Genomic DNA, 23,567 nt, shown 5'->3' with positions numbered 1-23,567 from the left:
CCCCCCCCCATACGCCGGGGGGGAGTCGTGTGCTTGTATGGAGGGGGGCGTATGCTCTTCCCGAACGGTTGGTTCGCGGCCTGGATGGGTCCTTTTGACAGCACCCGCCTGATTTGTTGCTGGCATGCAGCCCAATGCAAAGCAGAGCACTCTGTGATATTTTTGGTTTCGTTTATTTTAGTTCATTTCAAAATTATTTCATTCAATATTTTAGTCTGCATGTTTTGTATGCATCTTTATATAAGTCAGGATTGTCTCTGGTAATCCTGGTGCAACCCTCCTCGTAACTTAGTTTGACCAATGCGGATGAGCAGGTTGCGAACAAGTCTGCGAATTTGTTGGGAAATGGTAGTCAACATGATTGAGGGCATATCCTTGTTGATGCCTCAGCTTGCCACTTGCAGTTCCATCTTTCCAGGAAGCCAGTTCCGCGATATTTATCTCTAGATCCTAATTCTCGATTTTTCTAGTTCCTGCTTCGAGGCTGCCATTTCCCCCTTGAGAGATGGCCTATATATAAGCTCTCAAAGTGAACAAGCTGCATCACAATAGTTGTAAAACGGTATGGACCTTGGATACCGGGTTTTAAATCGTACTAACATTCTTACCGGCGTCCTTCCGTCTCTACCACCGCGGGGATCAAACAATCGAAGGTGGATGCATATAGCCCCAGTAGCATTGCACATGGATCGAACGAACGAATGCTGGTTCCTTGATTTGTTCACTTTTTATTTATTTATTTATTATTATGATTATCATTACTGTTCAAGCCCTGCAGCGTAAATAGATAAACATAAGATGGAAGATACCTAGAGTGTGGGCCCGATTGATGAAACCATTTTACGTCCCATGCATTAGAGCAACAACTTATGCAGTTGTACTCCCCCAAAAAACCCCGGCCTTTGCCACATGTGATCAGTAGACGCAATATAATCCTACATACTTCATATCGAGGCATAAAGTTGCACACCCTCCTGAAGTAGGTCGAAGCAGTAGTGGTGCAGTAGCTGCTGTGGGCAATGCCACTATACCTGTCCCTTGCTTGTATACGAAAAGAACCAATCTATTTCATCACTCTGCATGGTGAGGGCATTGGATGTCACTAAAAGCCATTGCGGCTCAACGGGTCTGGAAGCCGGCGGGTGTGCCATCAGACCTCCTGTGCCGCATTCGGTGAGCCATCTCATCAATCTCAGAGGACAATGGCAAGTGACAAGAGAGTGCCGTAGAAATTGCTTTTATATTAAACAGAGCCAGGATATCCCAGCATAGTCCATTGCGTCGAAGTTCCCAGCAAAAAAGGCGCAAAGTTTTTTGCTTGTCTTATTTACAAACAAGAATATAAATACCCTTTGCTCTCCTCTTCATCGTGTCTGTAAAAACAAAACATCGTCGTCTCTTCACTCGTACACATCGCCACCGTTTGGATCAACTCCATACCCTACGCTATCTTACCTGCCTACCTCTTGAGCAACTGATTTTCAACATGTCCCATTCATGCACTTGTGTTGACCATAAAGGCAACAATGCGTAGGTTTTTTTGTCTCCTATCTGATGCCCTCTCTCCACCCTAACAATCTTTTATCTCTTGGTCTGTCAGCGTTGAACGTTCTTTTGTCGTGGATGCTTCCCGCCGTAACGGTAGCAGCGGCCATTTATTTTTGTATTCATCTTGCATCTGTATGCATATGGCTCTCCTCACATTGTCCTCCATTATATTAAAAAAGCACATAGGACTTGAAAAATTTAAGTGTAAAACAGACATATGTGCTCATTTAACAGCTAACCAGGCACTCTGATTCATAGTAGCACTGAAACTGAAGTCATCGTCAGTACCAACAATTCCACTGGCGATACTGGCTCCTCGTATAACCTTACTCGCTACCTCTCTGATACAAGCAACCATCCACCCGGCCACAGGCCAGCACAGGCTGTCACTGGATCAGGAACGACTGTACTTGGAGAGATACGCAAATTCGAGGAGAAATTTTCCTTGAACGGCGACGCTCCTAGCCGCAGCTAGCAGGTGCACATGCGAGTATGCTTATGTGCAAACTACCCAGATGTTTGCAAAATTTGCTTTTGTGAACAATAGCTATTATATTATCTTTCTTCACTGAATTTCTGTACTTTAAAGTATGGAATGTCCGGTTACCTTTTTTTTCCTTTTCCGGTGGAGCGTGTTTTATTTTGGGCCAGAGCCGGTGATACACAATTCCATCTTTACATTGGAAGCGAAAGATCTAGGCTGCTACCTATGATCATACGCATGGACAATGAAGTGGTATCTTATACATTCGTACGTATACATAGTAATGATCTTAGTGTTGGTGGTGGCTGGATTATAATTTGACTTGTTCACTCTTCTTATCACTGAACTTATGCCTGGAACATGGTACAGTTCCAATTTTCATTAGTAGAAGCGTATTAAGGTCTGGTACCGTGCCACCTAAAAACACGATGCTGAATTCTAGAGCCCCTGCATTTATATACAGATATCTCCTACTCCAGAACAATGTTCTTACTAATTTTTATAGTTAACATCATGAGATATGGTGCTTGATAACTTGAACTGTAGATGTCTATGTACTCGTCAAGTCTTAAGAGCTAATCTAGAAAATCTGATTGATAGCAGCACTGAGACTTAAAATACTACCAGTTCAACTAGTTCGTCTCATAGATACGGCCTCTCGTATAGTCTTCACCGTTTCCTCTCCGAGCCAAATCACGTCCTGGGCTATGGGCAAACAAAGAGTCCAGCCGAAGCGGAAAAGACTATGCTTGAGGAACTGCGCAAATTTGAGACGAAGTTTTCTTCGAGCAGCGACGTTCCATAACGCAGCTAGAGGCTTAGAAACTGGGCATTTGTGCGTGAGTATGCGCGAAACCGTAATGCCCTAGACATATATATGCATGCGTATACAGATGTACATGTTTATGAGTATGTAGCAGTTACAAACCGAGGATATCTCTCTTCAGACATCTGACTTGTTCTTGTCAATAAATTCCTGTGCCCAGCATTGACAGGATCAAAAGGCCCGCTCTCATGCCCAATTCACTCTTTCTCAACTTCCTCGTCAGTCAGTTATGTGTCCTTAGTCTGTGACCATGAGAATGCCCCGCGGCTCTCCCATGCTCAACTTCTTTCGTTCTATTTTTCTTTCTAATATGTTTGCTATTTTCCCCTCTCTTTCCCAGGTTCGGTGTTTATCCCTGGATATTATACAAATATTGCTATAGATATTTGTAAACAAAGGACTAGAAGTAACCGTTGGTGTTCCCCTTTTAGATCCTCTTGCATAAAATGGTTTACAGTGTACTGTTGCCCTTATGAAGGTGCTGGTGCGCATGTGCGGTACAGTAGGTACGTACCTTGCATCCGCGGTGGGCAGCTCCAGCTATTATTCGAGGACATCAAATGCAAACCTACAGTATGATCCATCTCTTCCCTGGAACAGTGGAGCTGGCCGAACCCCTGTCAAACCATGTCGGCGGTGCGGTGGGGCCAGGACAAGACATGGAAGACAGTTGAGCTGCCCAACAGCGAAAGAGCAAAAAGGCGCCCAGAATCTCCTGGTCACCACAGAAAATATTAATACCAGTTGACCGCTATTACTGGAAACTTGGCGTTGTTAGCTCCACACAGACTTGATGCTCGTCGGGGCTAGGCAAGTAAGTATGTGCATGTAGGGAGGGACAAGTAGTACACGCCTGGAGCTCTCAAGATACATGCACTTTGTACTTGTGGGGTAATGACCATCTGGTATATACATAAGAGCAAGCAAAGATTTGAGATAATCATGGACCTACGAACAGAGAAACGTAGATGGATTATAGCAAAACCCCCAATGGAATACACCATAAGACATGACACAAGTGTGGCTAAGGTAGAACTACCAGAGCCTTTCGGACGTAGATGATGCGGCTGATAGCTTGATGCAACGGCGATTGGGATATGATCGCTGCGCTCCCTGTACCAGGCATGTGTAAATGTAGTTGGAGGCCACAGAAACTGAACGAACTACCAAGTAGACTTGAAGCCACCGTAGTCTAGTTAGGGAACTGTGTATAAAATATGCTTGATAATGTCAGAACCGGCTACACCGAGCTCCAGACTTCAAATCAGAGGCTCGTTTGCTTTCGGATTTTGTTCAACTACCAAAGTGAGTAGAGCACAACTGTAAGGCGAATGGAGTGGGTGGTAGAGCAAGCGGAGTGTTGGAGGAAGGAAACCACACATGTACCCATCTGCATATACCAAGTGAGGTTGGATCAGTATATTCGGCTAGAATTAATCCAAGCCACGCAGATTTGGGTGAAATAGAGTGCCCCTTTCGCGCAACAGCAGCGAAGGCTTGGCCCAAACAAGAGAGTCCTGTTTGACCACCAGCAGGGCCTCCATTCGGATGAGAATTTGCTCGAACAAGATCTTTTCGTTCCGATCGGGCTTTGGTGTGAACAAATGTGTATCGCTCAAACATAAGGACCGTCGTCCAATACTCAGGCAAAAGGCTTTCCCGCAACGATTATCGTTCCATTGGGAGAGGTAGAGATCAATGAAACTCGTCGATGGTCTTATCGAACAATGAACCCCATTTCACTAATGCAACAAGGGATCATGAGAACAGCCCAAATCTTGTCCTTTCAAGCCTCATGTATCGTGATAGCCTCGAGTGCTTGTTGAGTCGACTATATTGTGCAGAAGCCTGAAGCCGATAAAAGCTTTCATCGAGATTCAAGACTGGCATCGTGGCACATCCAGTGTGTGTGGTAGTTGAGGCGTTTCGCCGTGAGCAAGGCGGACAAGACCATATTCTCGCGAAAATTACCGGTCGGGGGCTTCAGAATTTAATCCTGAGCCCTCTTTTGGCCAAGATGTGTGTGGACGAACAGAATAGCTTCTTAGGTCGACATAAAAATAAATCAACAAAAGAACTAATCCCGGCTGATTATCCAAAGAGCACAGTATTCGTCGGACGCTTATCCGTAGTGAGAATCAGCGGCGGTCGATCCATAAACTAAGACGATAGCTCTTTACCGAGGCTCAGGGGGGCCAAATCCAGGAATGTTTAGCAGGACATTCTCGTTGCCCAAGGCATTTCGATCGGAAAATATCCAGAAAGCTGGGCTTGCGGTTCGGGTAGGTAGGTTGGCGCGAAAAGGGCTCAGGGCTCGAGACTTTCAAGAGGCAGCGTAATAAAGTATATAAATAATATGCAGAAAGGGGGCTCTCTGGAACATAAAAGCAGATCTGACCTGTTGCAGTTCATAGTGAAATCCGACATTAAGTCCTCTGGCATTGAGTTAGGTGATGTTTGCTCAAGAAGAATCTCAGGGGTTTTGTAAGGGGGTCACCAGTTTATGTATGCCGAATTTGGACACAGGCTAGGTATGCCCTCCATCTTCATGTGTCGTCCAATGCGATGTCCTGGCCCTGTTGGCGCCAGAGGCTAGCCATACTAGTGCCAGTGGCAGAGCCTTGCTTAGCACAGGAGCTGTTAGAAGATTCAGGCGTTACAGAGCTTTGCATGGGCGCAAGTCAACGCTTGTCACTACTATTTCGCAAAAGGATTTTAGATGATGTGTCAAGTTGGACATTGATCACGTCAAACTTTATGATTAACTCTCCAATGGTTCAGGGTTGGAACTTGGTTGATCGCTCGGTCTTTGTCTGATGTTACACTTAAATGAATCGTGGATTGTCAGGTGGTGTGAGACAGGTCAATTTCAACAAGGCCAATAACACCCTCAAAGGCTGCACAACAGCACCGCGTGTGTTGCCTTTACGTTGCTTTGTCCGACATTGGACGAGGCTGCCAAATTTGAGAAAATGTCTATCGACAAACTGAGCATCGGGGACCATTTGCTGCGCTGTACCCTGTCGCGCTACGCCAAGTATAGATGACCACCACACGCAGCGCCACAATACACGTACATTAGAGCAACCCAGGTTGGAGTTACCTTTGCAGATGTGCGCAAAAGAAGAAGAAGAAAATACACATCTTACAGACAGTTCCTACGTGTTACTGGCCTATCTGTAGTAGGATACCATCGTGTCTGCACCGGTCGGGAAATGATTGGGGCGGAGGACTCCAATCGGCACAAGCTAGAAGGTACCTATCTAGCGGGCTCAATAGAGGCTGACTTTCTGATTCGCAAGAGCGATGGATGCTAGGTCGGAAATTTGGGAATAGAGGAAATATTTTCCATTGCCTTTTCGGGACGCAACGGTAGAGATGGTGACGACGCGACGAACCTCACAGAAAAACTCAAGACCGACTTGAAGCTCTGAACTCCTTCGTCATACGGCCGCGGCCGGCGTTGCGCATTAGTACGAAGGCGGGCAAAGGGGGCTGGGAGCATCTCCAGGCAGCACGCCGGGAGAAAGGTTCCAGATTTGCTCGTTCACAGGCCGGGCCAGTATGAGCACGAGCGTTGGAAACATGGTGGCCTCGGGCGAGTATTCCGGAGAGAAGTGCCATCCATCACTGACTGATAGGCGTTGGAAGCAACCAAATCTACCTAGCGTTAGGAACTAAAATCAGCTCCACCAGCATTACTTATTTGAGAACATCTTCGCAAATTGACGGTCAACATGGAAGCGAAGGTACAGGTACAGTGCGCGGCATACAGGGCCTGGTTCGCAATTTCAATACCAGTAGTCGAATGTACTCAGATACACCCTTTGGTTTTAGGCGGCACGGAGGAACGAAGGACGGCCCAGTGCACATAATGGGTCGACACGGAAGCGCGACCTGTGTGGCAATCCCAAGACGCCAAAGCAAAATGTCGAGACACCAAAAAAAAAGTGTTCGAGACGCCAAAGCAAAGTGTCGAGACGCTAAAAAAATAATTGTCGAGACGCCAACACGAAATGGTCGAGATTGTAATAGCATAAATACCTGCGGACACCCCTTTCTCTCGGGAATAATCTATCTGTACAATAATGGCCCTCGCCGTCTCTTTTCTTATGTACATTGAGATAGTTCAGGTTCCCGTTGCCATTATTTACTTTCGCCCTCTACTCCGAAACCCCCATTTATCAAAATGCCTGAGTCTTCCACTCGCGCCTACAGCGGCAACAATGTGTGCGTATTATCTTAAAGATTACTTCTCGTACATTTAAGCCTTCTGCCTTTTTTTTTTTTTTTTTTGGCCGCTCAATGATTAGTCTTTTCATGGCTGCCGTATGCGGAATCTACGCTCGCTCATATTATTCCTATTCTCCGTTCCCATGATCGGCTTGGAAGAGAAGATATGATCTCCCGCCAGCCCTCTTTTTTTATAGCACATGCAGTAAATGATGATGTCAAGAGTTGGCCGTTCCCATTTGTCGATAACATTATAGAATCTAACAAGCCTCCTTCTTTATTAGTGCCAGCAATGACGATGCCACCACCGCCAACGAAACCGTTCATGATCACAAACCCTCGTACAGCCTCAGCCGCTTCCTTTCTGACATAGACCAAAACAACCCGCCCGGATACAGACAAGCACAGAGCCCTACCGAATCGGAAAAACGAGTGCAAAAATTGCTGCACAGCATCGAAGCCAAATTTTCCACTAGCACCGGCCCTCCTCATCGCAGCGACTCTGCTTCTCGCAGCTAGAAGCTGAGAGACTGGGCCATTGCATGCGAGCGTTCTACATACGAAATGCATTGGAGTTATACATAGGTTTATTATATTGGTATAGGTCATGGTCATTGCATAGCTGTTTGCAGAGATAATTAATTATTATTTCTTAAGTCTGCGATGTTATTCTGTTTGCTCCCAAGGCCCCGTGCTCAAAGAAGAAGAAAATTCATGGTGAGACCGCTCCAAAATGAGGGCGTGGCAGCAGAGTACCTAGTGCTTTGGCGCCTATTTGCTCGGGCTGTCAAGTGCGGTAATCCAGTTGTGCAGTGCTGCCGATGGCGAGCCTGCGCCATCCACGACAGTTGACGGCGCGGTGCTGTTGTAACAGATCCATGGATCTCAAAAATTGTGTTCCTCGCACCTATTAGGAGGCCTGGTTGGTGTATTCCCGCCGTACTCCGGAGTACTAATAATGCCGTGAAATCTGCGTTTGCCTAGGTATTTTGGTAAGTGCAAGCTCAGCGGTTCGCGACCCATGTCTTCCCCCGCAGAAGCCTTCTTGGACTTCAGAGCACCCTGTCAGGGCACAATCATTTTCGGGAGTGCTTTTGCGCCGCCTGCTATTGTCACCAACCCCAAACCTACTCACTCCTGATATTATTCCAGCCGAGAGAATAGAAGCTAGCCAGTTTTAAAACAGACTCTCCACAACGGCCATACCTCCGCTCATGTGCATTCAGACATCTAGCTCCCTCTACTATAAAAACGGGGTGTAAACTACGATTGATGTTACGGGCATAGTTGATAAGGGTTGTTTTGATGGAAATGTTGATTTTCGCGTTAGAGTGTAAAGATGATGATGTTGGATCTGACGGGAACTGGATGATGCGCGCATGAAAAAAAAGAATTGGGGAATTGGAGTTGATATGATGCCACAGCCCGCATGTCAGTGATTATCTTACATGCATGTGTAATAAACGTTAAAGGGTTGAAAAGTTGCGACACCACGCTGTGCGGCGGGAACAATGTAGCGGCAGTGAAACCACGTGGAAGATAACACATTCGACGCAGAGACCCTAGACCTTAGTTGAGCCGCAAAGGCGGGAGATGTCAGATGCGGCTCAACAGAGGCTCAACATTAAGGCAACAACTGGTGTGCGACCCATTTCCAGAAGCATGCTGCATAAAAGGCCCAGACCCTCTCTAAGGCATCCGTAGGTCCTTATGAGAGCTCCGCAATGGAACCGAACTACCGAGTAATGTTCATGTAGGGTAAATATCACAATCCTCAATATTGCATTCTCTCGCTATGTCTCATCCTATATATGTAGCTTACTCGGGTGTGTTCATGGAACTAGATGCTTACTCGTATACAGCACCATACTGCCTTAGTACTTAGTACCTAGGTTACGGATACTTCTATAATATCATGAGCTCATGCAAACGTACCTGTTGTTTAAGCAGGAGAAGTAATTTAACATTGACGTAGACATCAACAATGGAAACTCTTGCTATAGTGTTGACTTAATATATGTCTCGGCTTTCACTTGCGGATCCGACTTGAAATGAACGTAAAAGGAGTCCACCAGGGACCCGAATATGTGTCGTATCCAAGGGACCGGATACTGGAAGTTCCTCGTACTTCACACTTATGTACCTCGGCATTGTATCCGGGGGAGGCGTCGCCTATGGAGCAATAATTCGTCACGTGATGGATCATTGGGTTGGTGTTGTCGTTGGATGAGTGTTGTATTTGGATTTTGAGCCGCACGGAGAGAGCCGCAGAGCCGCGGACGCCTGTGTTTGAGCCGCATTTTTTATAAGGCAGCGGTTCGCGCCGTTCTCCAGGTTTCTTGCGCACATACCCCCATAAAACCATAGAAACCATCTGGCCAGTAATACGAAAGGTAATTGATACCAAAAAAACTGCAGCTTTATCTTACTCGACTTACAGCCTGCGGTTTGCTTCAATGTAACAATGTATCTGTAGACACACCAACGGAGGTTGTTTTAGTATCAAGCTATCATTGGTTAGGGAAAGACATCAAAAATCATAAGACGTTGCCCAATGCTCAATGTTTTCCGGATATAAATACTGACACCCTTCCCTATTGTTTTATTTTTTAATTATCCAACAGTCTCATCAACAAAGCTTCTCCTATGAATATCATTATAGATCTATCAATTTTTACATTCATCCTTTTTTGAATCTGCCCTATTCTTGTCCAATTCTCTCATGGATATGCCCGCCTCATCTGCTGGCGCTGTCGGTAAAAGCAGCAATGCGTACGTTACACCTTGCAGCCAATCCTATCTAACTTTTCTTCTTTCCTGTATACCGTTTTACGTTTCAGAGTTTGCTACCAAGGAGAAATGTTTCTGTATAAGTTTCCCTTTGTATAATGCAGATAGTTTGAGATGTTTTTGCTGCACCCAGGACTAACAGGAGCGTTAATAGCAGCAAGACAGCTTCAATTCCACCCCCCGCCGGAACTCCTTCTGCCGCCTCCAGTCCTACCATTGATAAACACAATCCATCTTATAATCTCACTCGGTTCCTCTCTGATCATAACTACCCTCCTGGTTATAAACAAGCACTAAATCCTGAAGAGGCGAAGCAGCGCAGCCTTTCGCAGCTTCACGACTTCGATACCAAATTCAAGCGAAGTGAGAATGTTACTCGCCGCTAGATGCTCATGGAGGACCAGGCGGTCGTTATAAGCACATATGCATGCGGAATGTGTCGGCACGCTGTATAAATAGATGTATGCATAGCTACTTCATGTACATGATTAGATATCTTGATAGAAATAATTGCGACGTCCCATTCATGTTATCGCCAAGAACAAGAACAAGGACAAAAGGCCCTGTGACCAAAGAGCTTAATAGCTATTCCAAGAACGCGTGGTCATATTTGCTTTTTGGTTCTCATTTATCGCAAATGATGCTTTGCAACTAAGGCAGATTCTTAGTATGTAGCTTGGTTGTCAGTTTCATGGATTATCGCAAGATAATAGTCCAAAAAATATATTCCTCGTCTAACATGTTATCCTGTCTGGACACGTCGGCAGTGAAGTCAAGCATCAGGATGTATTCCATTGATAGTCAACTCAATATAAAAATCCACTCGCAATTGCTACACACGTCGCTGCGCAACAGTGGAGTAAGTGCTGTGTTCTGTTAGTAAGGCTGCCAAACTCTGGAGAGACTAGATATGGGTGGCGACCCATTCCTGGTTGCCTTGAAAATTTATGTATCTCATTTTGCCGCATCAAAACTAGGTGTACAAGGTACATGCACACAATAGGGGCAACACGCATGACCAAGGGTAGTTTTACCCAAAGTAGCCTGATTTCGTGGCTGAGATGCTAGCATACTAATGGATTTGAAAGAAAGAATAAGAAGACGAAGCCTCTGGATATTAGTCCCGTTAGTGATTTAATATTGGTGCCCAAATCAGCGATATTAGAGCGTTACGACTGACATCACACAAATATTAAGTCCCAAGCTCCCGACGACGGCCGTTGTGAAGACTTGTAGTTATAGAATAGCAATGGAAAGCATGAACTACAGGCTGGAGCGCCTGAAAATACTTGCTGCATATGGTACAAAGATGGTCGAATAAAGTAGTAGCCAGTATAGGTTATGGCAGCCCTCCCTTTCTATAAGCCACACAAGGCTATCAATATCGAAGAGCTCAATTGACAGAACTCTAGTAAAGCTGTCTGTTTCAGACACGAACACCGTCATCTTCGCATAGGGATCCATGATTCAGCTACAAGAGTATCCAATGGAGAAATATGTGATGTCAGGGCATCCTGCTTGCCTTGCAGCTGGATAGCTTTTGGTTTGCTTCCAGATGGGGAAAAGATTTGTTGCATAACATGTGCTGAAGCCTCAACACGTCTGCATGTCGTAGGTGAAGGAACTATCCCGTATCTTTTGGCCCTCCCTACTTCCGATATTATTTTAAATTAGCAGATCATCAAACTGACGCTCTCTTTCCGTGCTCTGTACCGTCTGTGCCGCTAGCGCGGAAGGTTTGTTACGTTCATTGCAAGAATAATAGGGTATGGGCACATGCGTGGGAGACTCCGACACCCCGGGCGATTTCCTTGCGGTTCGCGGTAAAGATGAGAATCCCTCGCTGGACAAGAATCTGACAAAATAAACACCTCTAGCTCCTGTGGGTCTAACGGTTTGCGGGCCGCCGGTTGGCGGATAATACGGGCATGAGAGCTAAACGTCGGGGAGCGGCAGCTTGTCCAGCGGCGGACGCTGCCGATTGGTGTAGATACGTCGGATTTCACGGAGCATTGATCCGTCAAAGGTCCGTGATAGCGGAGATGAAAACGGGGTTCCGGTAGCTGAGTGGAGGTTTTCTCGATTGGCCTTTGTACCTGGTACGCCACTTACACTGGCGATGGGACACGGACCAGTAGGTAGAGGTACTGCGTAATGCAACAAATCAGATACAAGGAATGAGATTGAATAAGCCATAGACTACCATTGAAGTATGAAAACGACCATATGCACGTAGCCCGTGTACATATGCCATGGAACGCCTGATCTGTTGGAGATCGTAATATTATTGGTGCTGTTACGGTGCGTCTGCATTCACTTCTTCTTTTGGCAGTGCAAAGTATACGTATATTTGCTCAAAGAAGCAAACCTGTCAGCCACAATCATGTTAACGGGTTCACCTATTGGCCAGCATACGCCGCTCTTCTTGGAACCTCTAGATGACAATGGATCTCAAGGTAGATGAATAGCAATGAAAGGGGAACTTACCCTTTGTCCACGGTTTTTATAAATACCGCTCGAACTCTTCCGTTCATTAATCGCTGAAATGTTTATTATCTGTGCCATTGTGCCTATTATCATAGAGTATACTCACTCTTTGGAACGTTGTTCTTTGACTGAGTTGTTCTTCTTTGACTGGATTGCTCTTGTTTGGCTTTTATAACAACTCGGATTACACAAAATGTCTGGTCCATCCACCTGCTCAGTCTGCATTGGTAGCACTCTGTACGTGTAAACTTATTGCTCTAACAAACCTGTAATGGCTTTCAATTGCGAGGGGAATGCTCTCAATCTCATCTCAAAGCTAAATTACTAGCCTTTTCTCTTTGTCTTTCCTTTCCTTTCTTTCACTTGCAATTTCCACACACGTACGTAAGCTAACGGAGACTCAGATCACAAAGCGACAAAGAACAACGCGTGACCACCACTCACGTCCAATCTTTCGAGGTTCCTCACCACCCTACCTACAATATGGATCGTTTTCTCCAACACAACAGCGATAGAACTGGGCAAAACTACCAGCGACCTTTACCCGGCCTTGGAGAGCCGCAAAGTGATATTGAAGCAGAAAAAAGAATGCGAGGACTGATTCGGGCCTTTGATGAGAAGTTTGGCCAGGGGGGCGGTCCAAGAGGCAGCTGAAATTGGAGCCAGTTGGGTTTTGGGAAACAATTTGGTATCGAATACATGATTGAACAGTCGTTTGTAAAAGTTGAAATGTAGGCTTGACGAGTAATATATGATGTATATTGTTAAATGAATGAATAAATGTCTGTGAGGAAAAGTATAACTAAAATGGATCGCATGATCCTGTGAAACAATAAATTGTACCAGACATCCTAAATTTGGACGAGGTCGTGAAGTCTCATCGTCTGGTATTATGTACAACAAAGGAGTCTATTGACCATGGGTTTGTCACTATTTCTATGCATATAATCTTAAATTACAATTTCTAAGTGGAAATTCCACATAAGATCCGTTGACCCAAACAGTCACGCGAGTGGTGCATCAACAAGGAGGTGAAAGCAGGAACAATGCACGTACCTGCCTACCACAGTAAGACAACATGCTTGCAAGCGGGGCGCCTTGTTTCATACATGCCCGGTAAGTTTCAGTAACAGATATACAAGTATTTCAAGCATAGATCAGATGAGAAGCCCACCAGAAGATTTGTGTCTAGCACTACAGATTGTTGGACAGCCTTGACGCTAAGCGACATGACTTCATGGGAGAGAAGATATACAGTGGTCGCAGCACACGCCATTTGGCTATTTAAGACGCTAGATGCCGGGCTCGAATAACTTTGCGATCTGAAATAGAGATATTGCTCATCAGGGCTGTTTTTTTAATATCCCATCGCTAGGTACATGTACGCAGCATATATGTGCAGCTGCAGTTTGTGCGTGCCGAACCTGTGGCACAAGTATTTAATTAGCTACGCACTTGACAACGAAAGACACCTCATCTTCCGCTTTGTGATACTAGCATGAAGTTGAAATAAGCATACAGACGACATCGGGCCACTAGACGTAATCGTTGAAACGAAACGACCTCGATATGCTTAGACTGCGGTCTTTTCGGGCTAGTGTTTTTGTACCATTGGGCACTAAACGGCACCGCTGATGACAATGACCCCTTCTGCCCACCTGTTTCTGCGCCACTTCTGTCAGCGACCATCCTTCTCCCTCCCCAAAATTGGGAACGAAGACTTCGGCAAGAGCTAGGTCCTAGGTAGCTAATCGGCGGAGGAGGTATCGGGCTCAAGTCAGATCGGCCGGCAGCCACATCAATCGGTAAGATTGAGTACCTCAGGCAGCAAAACACCTACTTTTTTTACAAGGGTAATTTTTAAAGGACGTGACAGTTGCCGATTAAGGCAAAAATTATATGCTGCCTAAGAGATGCCCCGCACACAAATGCACGTCTCCAAGATGCAAGCATCCACCAATCAGTGAATGACCGAGCATGCTCAGCTTACCTTTAACGAAGGCTCCAAGAAGTCTAAAGAATTAGGTGCTCCAGAATTCAGATGCATAAGTCTATCACGCCTGGATGCAGAGCGCTCTCAAAGACCACATGGACAGTGTTGCGGGAGGAACCACTGAGAGCTGGCTCATAATCCTGGTCATGTGTTTTGCTAAATCGAGCAGATCAAGGGGATTCACTCTGTATACGGAGGACTGGGTACAGATTTGTCTGGAGATTTACAAGGTCTAAATTTCTCTCGTCATCTTCTAATACTAACCATTTATTCCCCATTTGCGTCTATGAGGTATAGGCACAAGTAGCTTGATGCTGGCGCATCTGCCTTGACCGGCCGGCTGTGAGACTTGCCATTCCCACCTGCGGATATCAATTCTGCACAATAGCCGAGACGGTGACGCCAGCACATCACAAAAATCGTACATTAGTCTACTACTCCAGCCGAGCGGAGCTGGCGGGAATCAAGGTTATTGGGTTTGGCACTGAGATCCTTGTTGACGCTGCTCCCAATGGATTGACTAGTCATTTTACAAATTCCTCGTTCTGCTAGTGTCTCAGAGATTGTCGGCAATCTTGACGCCAGGCTGACAACGCAAGAGGTACATGTGGGTACTTTCGGAGGATCCATAGCTGCGCTAGGCGGTGCGTACGGACGGAGTAGCGGTAGAGGCTGTACCTGGATTGGGCGAGCGCTCGGCGGAGTACGCCAGCGGTAGAGGCCGAGGTGTAACTGGGCGAGCGCTGGGGAGTGTTCGACACCGAACTGAAGGTGCATAAATTTCACTTTGTCCGGGAGATCTTGGTGTTACGATATATAAGGAGCACGAAAAAGAGAGGATTTGGCCAGAAGGCCATACGTGCTCTTACATGCACTCGATATAAAGGCTACTCCCTCGTCTCAACAATCTATACATACCACTCTCAGGCAATTTCGCTCATCTATCTCATCTATTCAAGTTGTCGGCTAAGTACCTTAGTACCTAAATAGTATCGAGTTATTGATAGAGCATCATCTACCATGTCATCCACTATGCCGCCGTCCACTACTCGCGCTGATTATAACGGCAGTAACGAGTAAGTCCTGTCATCTTCCTAGTATCTTCCATTTATCTCTTCTCTTTTTTTTAGTTCACCTTTACCACCACCAGAGCATCATTGTAAAACGCATGTGTCTAAGATGATTCCAACTCCGTTGATTGGCTAGCTGCATGCTCCAGCGCCACTCAATGTACCTCTATACTTGCATGTACGGATCTGTAGCTGAGTGCAGGTACTCGTGCATGCACTCATGAGTGTGCGGCTGCTTACGGACTCTTCATTAGAGGCAAGCAACCCCAGGCTGTGTCATACAGCCTCGATCGCTTTGTCGATCCCAATAACCATGTCGACCATGAGCGTCCGCCTGTAGCTTTTATGCGCGTGCGCGATCAGGTGTCGGCTGAAGCTGAAGAAATGGCCTCGATGCGTGCTCGTTTAGATGCATTCGATCAGCAGTTTAGCTCTAGCACTAATCACTCCCGCAACTGAATCGCCATACCGGAATTGACTGATAGGCCCACATTTCAGGTAAACGTTTACCTTAAAAACTACCTATTTCCGACTTACGCAGATGCACTAACAGTAATAGCGCGTGTTTGGATGAAGCAGGTTGTGATCATGCGTGGTGTTGAGATATAAGTCAATTGCACGTTACTAAAGAACGGGGGAATCAAGGGTCGGATGTAGAGCAGGATGGGGTTAATCGAGCCTTAGTCCTCCGATTGAGGTCTGCATGTAACTTCATAGCTTAGGTATACATTCTAGCCATCAAATGACACACTACTGATTGATTCCACAAAGCACGAAACATGGAAGCTTTTGAGAGCAGATGTGATACATAGATCTGCTGGCTCAATGGTGGGTTTAAAACGCCAAGCATCGATATAATAATCGCAAGCCGTAGGCCAGGTAAATAACTATTGATGCGACAGAATAAGGGCAGTTGCCTCTTTGAGGCAACCTTCAGAAGATTTTGGAGGCGCAGAGAGCACCAATGCGGTTTGCCTTTTTTTCCCCTCCACTCTTTTGCGGGTAATAATACAGCACGATCTTAGTAAGCAGGCCAGTACGGTGCAGTGGTTCGCGTCCTTGCTATGTATACATGTCGACAGTGCCTTACATCAACGGAGTTGATGATGTTGGGTTGTAATTGGACGCGCACCTATTAAAGCAGCCCAAGCACCATTAAAGCTCAAGACCAAGAAATGATCCACTGCCGCGGAACGGCACCTCCCGCTGGCGAAGCGTCGTCGATGCTTCTAATGACGGGGCGAATATTCAGTGGAATTTTCCTTCCGATCTCTGAACATAAGTGAGAATACATTCTTTCATACATTCGTTCCGCACAAAGCGAATTGATACTAGTATTTATCAACGCAAGCACCGGGCACGCATCAGGCATTGGTTGGCGGGGGTCACTATTCAATCAGTAGGCTTTTAGTGCAATTTGGCACTAACATGAGCGAGGCGAGCACAAATGTTTTATCAGTGAAACGCAAGTCTGTGATTACCAGCACCCAAAACTCGGCCAGCGAGAAAAAGAAACGAGATTCCATGTTTCTATGCAGGTGATCAAAAACAGAATTTTCGTGCTTCGTACTACTTGAGTCGGTTCAGGGGCCTCGGCTGAAGATAGATTGCCGGGTTCCGGAGAGTCAAATCGTCCGCTCTTCTGCCCCTCAGACAGCTAACAGACACTAGATCCAAGCCATCACCCAAAGAGGAAGCAGAAGACCAGGCGAGCAAGGCAATCGCACTAAGTTTTCCTTCTGGAGAATGACGACGCAGGCCTCTTGTATCCCTTTGAGTGCCATAAGGCACCACCTAAGTACTCTTACAAGCAGCAGCCAATCAAAGTGTCTTAAATTGAGAATTCTCCCCTCGATAGAGAAGAAGAGTGGACACGGTACTTAGGTGGTGCCTTATGGCACTCAATGGGATTGACGTTGCTGTTGTCAACGCCAGTTCCGGTCTAGTTGGTCCGTCGACCACACCACAGGGGTGTATTCAGCTTGGATCCCATCACCAACGGGAGTCGTTGTGGACCCGCGGGGTCGATCAGTCGAGGCAACTCGCGTGGCATCTCATGACGATAAACCCCCGTGGAGGTTGTGTACTCGAGCCCCTAGTACCGCTGTCTACAGACCATCATTTTACAACGGCTTCCTCTGGCTAAATATTCCACCTTCAACATCATGTGGGGACTTATTCTTTCTCCATTTGATACTATAGATGGGGTGGACCTCGATAGTAACAAAGCTATATCATCAGAGAAGTGTCCGGTGCTGGTGTTGATGAGATGATCTAGCCACGTAGAAGTACTGGATACATGTAAGCACCAGTCCAGGTTACCGGTTGAGCTGTTGCTCGGCTCGCCAATTTGTTCCCTCATCCCTCCATTGGCCGCCTATCTCAAAGTCCTCTCTTTCAAAGATGGAGCTGCTGGGCCGACGCCACAGGTCACCATCGCAAGCCATCGGGCTAGTGCGAGAGACGTGCAGGTTGGCATTCGGCTGAGAGAAAGCGGTGCTGGCTTGACCGGGTTTGGCAAGATTTCGGGAGGGACTCAATTACGGGCTCGACAGGTGGACCCGGCCGGGATCACTGGTGCTGGCAGGAGCACACCCCGACCACTCCAGACTACATATCCACGCAGGCTAGAGCAAGGAAGCACACTATTAGTTTGTAAGACTCATGCACCTCGAAGTGCCGGTGCACGGATGGAGCAGAGGTGGGGGGAAAAATGAAAAATGAAAAATGAACAAAAGAGGAAGTCAAAACATAGAGCAACACCATAGTAAAGGTACCTGTTAGCAAAGTACCTGCTAGTGGAAGGCTCCGACCCAGATCCAGGTTGCTAAGGCTTGCCTCATGGCACAACGGCTGGCGAGCATATCGAAAACGCGAAATACGTCCTCCCATCTGAATCCGACTACATATATAACAATGCCCTCTCCCCTCAATGCTTCATCTGAGAATCAGCAGGCATCGCCAGTCTTATCATACATGATACAGAGTGATCACTAAACTGTTTTGCGCATCGATTCAATTCTTGCCTGCCTGCACATCAGTCGCCCGTCATATATCACTGAAAGACCCTTAGAGCTTTTAACCTTCTTCAAGATGTCGTTTTCTTCTACCCAAGCTATCCATAACGGTAATAATGGGTAGGTTATCTCATAAATGGTTTTTAATCTTCCCTTTCAGAACCAGCACCAAATATGTGCATTATTGCAAAGATTCTATGTTGTACGAGAACGTCTACTAGATTGCCCCTCCGTTGATTGACCAGATTCTCCGGTCGCCAATCAATACTATATCTATACTTAGCTCCATACCTCACACAGATGGCCTACATATATAAATAGATTAGTTCACTTGCTTACAGAAACCTTTTAGAGACAAGGAGCCTCAATCTATTAAATATAACCTTGATCGCTTTCTTGGTCAAAACGGCCATACCGATCACGAACGTCCCCCTATAGTATTCATACAACCGCGAGATCCGGCGACAGCTGAAGCTGAAGAAACCGCTGCGATGCGTGCCCGTTTAAATGAATTCGATCGACAGTTTCACATAAGCGCCAATCAAAGTGCCAACCACTCGCACAGCTAAATCGCCATACGGCAATTGATTGACAAGATCACACATGAGGTAAGACTTTGGCTCAACGATTATTTCCGCCTACCTACGCAGATGCACTAACAAGAGTGCACATGGTTAGGTGAAAAAGGCGATGTAACAGGTCGTGATAACGCTGTATGTGGTGCGTGGTGTTGATTTATTAGTAACATGTTGCTGGGAAGAAATGATTCAGAATTGAACGAGGCGGTGCATCTGTTAGGGGGTCAATCCAGCCTTAATTTTTTTAATCAAGTCCAAAATCATGGCTGCAGTATCAAATAACGCCACTAGCCCTGCAAAACAAAAAATAAGTTTAAAGAGTAGATCTATAATGCAACCTGGATCAAATCCGATGGCAAAAGCGGTGATTTCTGTACCAGACGTTTCCAGATTTCAAAGTGCCTCTCTGCCCAGGTGTATTCAGTACATGGCTTTTTTTACCGTCATTATGTATAGAGTACGAAGCCTTTTTACCCGCCACTGCGTATACTCCTTTGAATGTGTCTGCACTAGTGTATAGAGTACTACGCTTCTTTTAGCCGCCATGGTGTATGCTGCTTTAGAGGCGTGTGCACATATGTATAGAGTACTAATCCAGTTGCCTTTCCCCCCTGAACGTTTGCGAGTAAAGTGCCCGGATATAACGTCAAATCGCACTGGAGGTCTATATCTTACCGTCTAAGGTAAAACGGTTCGCGCGCACTCTGATGAGTTTCTCCACGAACCGGCTAAAAATTGCCTCCGGCTAGAACTAAATTTAAGGCGTAGTTCGCAACATTTCTGTTCCCTACCTAACCAACTTACATATATGGACAGCAGTATAAATAGCATAATATTCAGTCTAGCTACTGATCGTGTGTATAGGTGACCACCAAGGGAATGCTTTCTCCAGTGTCGCTATTCAAAAAAAAAAAAAAAAAAAAAAAAAAAATACTTCCTCTGACAATTTAGGGCCCGACATCATTCCATACATACCTGCATATACCGTGCTATCCACCTTAGAGGGCTATGCTCCTACCTGCTTGAGTACCTAGAGTTCTGTCTAAGTAACTTAGTGGTCGGTCCCTGATTCCACCAACGCTATAAGATACTGCAATTATCTGAGATACCCCAAATGCCGTCCTCTTCTACTTGTGCGATCTACAATGGCAGTAGCAGGTGGGTTATTCAATTCAGAAGGGGTTTTTCTTCTTATTGTTATTTAGCTAGAGGACATCAAATAGATTTATCTGTTGGATATCCATCATCGCATCCGAATGCCTAGCAGGTAGATGAAGGCCGCTAATAAATGCCGGGGGTAGTAACGCCAACCCACACACACACATTACCAACAACCACCCGAGCCACAGCTGTGGCATTGGTCGCTTCCTTGCTGATCAGGAGCAACGCTGTCCCCCGGAATTCGGCAAAATTCAATCTCCAGCAGAGGCAGAAGCTGCTGGCGAAGCACAGAAGACGGCTAAGCTGCTTGCTTTTGGGAAGCAGTTTAACTCAAGCGATATGCAGCCAGGCAACTAGGAGTAGCGTAAGAACCCAACCACCATTACCCAATGCATCAGTAGGTTCTACAACAACCTGAATTCTTGCAGAGAGTAGAAAGATTGAAGCTCATGGGGGCTATATGGAGGCAGGCAATCTCTTTTGTCTTTACTTTATTATATTTCTTCCGTATATATTGAATGAAGTGTCCAGGGTCTTTTAGTCTCTAAAACATCAATGAAGGTTATAACAAATGTCTGCTTCAGTCCCGCACCATGTCTAACCCCGTAATTCTTGAGTTCATCTCCTCTATATGAGGCCCCAGGTACTACCTTACTTTCAGTTTTCCCAAAGTCTCCCAATTGAGCCCCTCTCTCCTTGCCAATTAGTTCAATTGCTGATTGCAAGTAAAGTATCGTGAACTCCGCTATAAGCGGCAGTGGCTTTCCTGCTCCACAGCGCTAGATTGCTGCCGCCGCGCGCCACAACAGTCCGTCTCAGTTAGACATGGAATCTTAAAAAAAATAACATGCGATTCATTTTCTCTTGGATTCCGCCATGAGGTGAGAGTTGGCTGGGCTGAAGCAAGTTTATTGCTGGTTCTCCATTCTCAACTTGGATATTCCGATACGAGTGCCCAGGCGAAGCCAACATAAACACCACTTAACAGGTATTAACTAGCAGGAACCATGTACATGGCCGAGACAACCACATGTGTTCCACCTAGGAAACGCAAGTCTGAGAGTACTTCCACCCTTATGAGGCGGCGGTCGAGGGGAAAGGGAAAAACTATATAATATACATGTACTGAGTATGCAGGTGATGGGGAATAAAAGCCAGGGCAACGCTTTGTACTCGTATGTATTAGTCAAGCACTTTCAGCAAGCTGGGCTGATGAGAGATTGTCGGGTCCTGAAAACCAACACACCTGACCGGCTGCGAGTCTGCGGGATCGGGTTGATCGGGCTCTGACGCTGCACCGGACAGGGGTGCACGAAGCTGGAACTTGGAAGCACAGGCGAAAGGCTTCGAGTTTGGCCGCTAAGAAATGACCGGCGCATGAATATGGACTTCGGAAACTTGTCAAGCTCGCATGTCCGGCACACAGTACTTGTGGTAGTGAGATAAGTTGGCGCACGCAGAAGTATCGTAATGTCTGCCGTCATCATTTTTTTCGTCCTGGACTCTCTTCGCATCTGCATGCCGCTCCACTTATTGATACCGGAACTTTCAGCGCCAGCCAATGCCTTCTATCGTTTCCAAAGGAACAGTTGGCTGTCACCTTGCTAAGCACCCGTGGTCCAAGGCGTCGAGGTTGCCTTCCAATTCCATCCGTGGATGCTATCACCGGTTTTCACCACACCCTATATTGAGCGTACGCCAAAATGAGGGCAGATACATTCTACGATTTGCATTATAAAAGGGCCTGCTCCTCTCCATTCTTTAGCTGGGTATTAGTGGCGATCGCCAGTTTGCTCATGCAATATACAGAGCGCTCTCTAGGCTAATTATTTGTCTATTAGGTTCTATTGCTGCCCTTCTGTCTATCGATCTCCCATTAAGTATTACTTGAGAGAATCTTAATACTCACTTGACATGCCGCCCTCTTCTACCCAGGCTAATCACCATGGCAATAATGAGTAAGTAGCCAGATATAAATACTTTGTATCCCCCCTTTTATTACTAGCACGATATATGTCTTTACAAAGTTATTCCTCAGGAATATTATCCAGATTGCCCCTCCACTGATAGGCTAGACGCCCAATCAATATACCCATATGTGTGGCCCCGCCTACATGTATAAACTTACTTACAGGCACTTTAGAAATAAAGAGCCCCAAGCTATGGCATATAATCTCGATCGCTTTCTCGGCCGCACAGCTGACCATGATGATCCGGAACGGCTGCCTGTAGCATTTATGCTGGCACGCGATCAGGCGATATCTGAAATTGAGGAAATCGCCGTAATGCGTGCTCGTCTGGATGCATTCGATAAACAATTTGGCTCAAGTGCCAATCATTCGCGTAAATAAAGTTCTGTACTGGAGTTGAATGACGGATCACAACGAGGTAAGAGTGTCTCTAAGAACATATCTAGCTGCATGAATTTGTGCTAACTGCAAAAGCGCTTAGTGGACTGGAGTCGGTGATGTAACAGACTTGGGTAGTGCTAGCGATGGTCTGCAGTGGATGTCGCTGAGAGTTTCGTTCTTCCAGACTTGACCACGGTGTGCGCGTATGCTGGAGGATCAATAACATGAATAACATAGTGATATTAAATATCGTCATTAAACTTACGCAAATATGCATTTTTAAGCGCCGCATATGCATCACCAGACGAATCAAATCTGTTGGTAAAGCGGCGACTTCAAACGCTTTCAGGCATTCGTAGTACATGTAACTATCGCAAGTCACAGCTTACAAATGTCTGCACTTAAACTGTTGGGGCGGCATATGATTGTTCAAGGTTTGGTATGAAGGCCTGTATCTTGGAGGGGAAAATGCTAGGTTGGCGCCTCAAGGCACCTCTGTGAGGTCAAAAGATTGCCCGTACTAACGAAGCGATAAACACTCCCCGTATTTCGCTAACAAGCTAATTTAAGATGGAACCATCTGCCATACAGCCACCAGATGCTAATGCAGAGTATCTCACTTGTACATGATGAATATCGTATTAAGGAGTTGGAATGGCTGGAAGCCTAATGGATTCGCTAAGCTACACGAATAACTGGCAATTGACCCTCCAGCATGCGCGCACACCGCGCTCTCTTCCTTGCGTGGAGCAACAACTGAAAACTGGAAACTCCACCTGCGCATCCTGATAGGCCACTGTGGAAATGCCCGACCCCCGACCGGCGAACTGTAATGCCAGAATAGGAAATATTCTAAGACCGGTGTCTTAATACCTTCATTTGATATATAAGGCTAATACTCCTACTGTCAACTACTAGGGCTGTAGATGAATTATACTCGTCATTGCTTCTGTTATATACTACTTTATGCTTTCTGTCACAGCTGAGACACTGATATCATCACCTTACTAGTAGGTATAGGCAGTTTAT

General features: G+C 46.1%; 5 protein-coding genes across 5 annotated transcripts; all 5 read left to right on the top strand.

The window, feature by feature from the left end:
- Positions 1-1,486: 1,486 nt before the first annotated feature.
- Positions 1,487-2,023, top strand: V8C40DRAFT_271733 (uncharacterized protein; the record flags this gene model as incomplete). The annotated part of the gene is made up of 2 exons (XM_083220296.1): positions 1,487-1,530; positions 1,807-2,023. 2 exons carry the CDS (start codon positions 1,487-1,489, stop codon positions 2,021-2,023), a joined length of 261 nt encoding a protein of 86 aa, XP_083066889.1.
- Positions 2,024-6,985: 4,962 nt separating this feature from the next.
- Positions 6,986-7,610, top strand: V8C40DRAFT_285745 (uncharacterized protein; the record flags this gene model as incomplete). Its single annotated transcript, XM_083222442.1, has 2 exons — positions 6,986-7,088; positions 7,376-7,610. Exons 1-2 carry the CDS (start codon positions 7,048-7,050, stop codon positions 7,608-7,610), a joined length of 276 nt encoding a protein of 91 aa, XP_083066888.1. The 5' UTR covers positions 6,986-7,047.
- Positions 7,611-9,813: 2,203 nt separating this feature from the next.
- Positions 9,814-10,267, top strand: V8C40DRAFT_271732 (uncharacterized protein; the record flags this gene model as incomplete). The annotated part of the gene is made up of 2 exons (XM_083220295.1): positions 9,814-9,863; positions 10,036-10,267. 2 exons carry the CDS (start codon positions 9,814-9,816, stop codon positions 10,265-10,267), a joined length of 282 nt encoding a protein of 93 aa, XP_083066887.1.
- Positions 10,268-15,393: 5,126 nt separating this feature from the next.
- Positions 15,394-15,890, top strand: V8C40DRAFT_278907 (uncharacterized protein; the record flags this gene model as incomplete). Its single annotated transcript, XM_083221133.1, has 3 exons — positions 15,394-15,437; positions 15,492-15,520; positions 15,634-15,890. 3 exons carry the CDS (start codon positions 15,394-15,396, stop codon positions 15,888-15,890), a joined length of 330 nt encoding a protein of 109 aa, XP_083066886.1.
- A 2,464-nt stretch (positions 15,891-18,354) lies between these two features.
- V8C40DRAFT_285741 (uncharacterized protein) lies at positions 18,355-19,017 on the top strand (the record flags this gene model as incomplete). Its single annotated transcript, XM_083222441.1, has 2 exons — positions 18,355-18,568; positions 18,801-19,017. The coding sequence occupies exons 1-2, from the start codon at positions 18,525-18,527 to the stop codon at positions 19,015-19,017; spliced, it is 261 nt and encodes an 86-aa protein (XP_083066885.1). The 5' UTR covers positions 18,355-18,524.
- Between the last annotated feature and the right edge of the window lie 4,550 nt (positions 19,018-23,567).

The sequence above is a fragment of the Trichoderma camerunense genome, assembly GCF_050948025.1.
Source record: "Trichoderma camerunense strain CBS 138272 chromosome Unknown V8C40scaffold_41, whole genome shotgun sequence".
NCBI classification, from domain to species: Eukaryota; Fungi; Ascomycota; class Sordariomycetes; order Hypocreales; family Hypocreaceae; genus Trichoderma; species Trichoderma camerunense.
The sequence above is the reverse complement of the archived record's forward strand: the minus strand, read 5'-3'. Positions and strand labels throughout refer to the sequence as shown.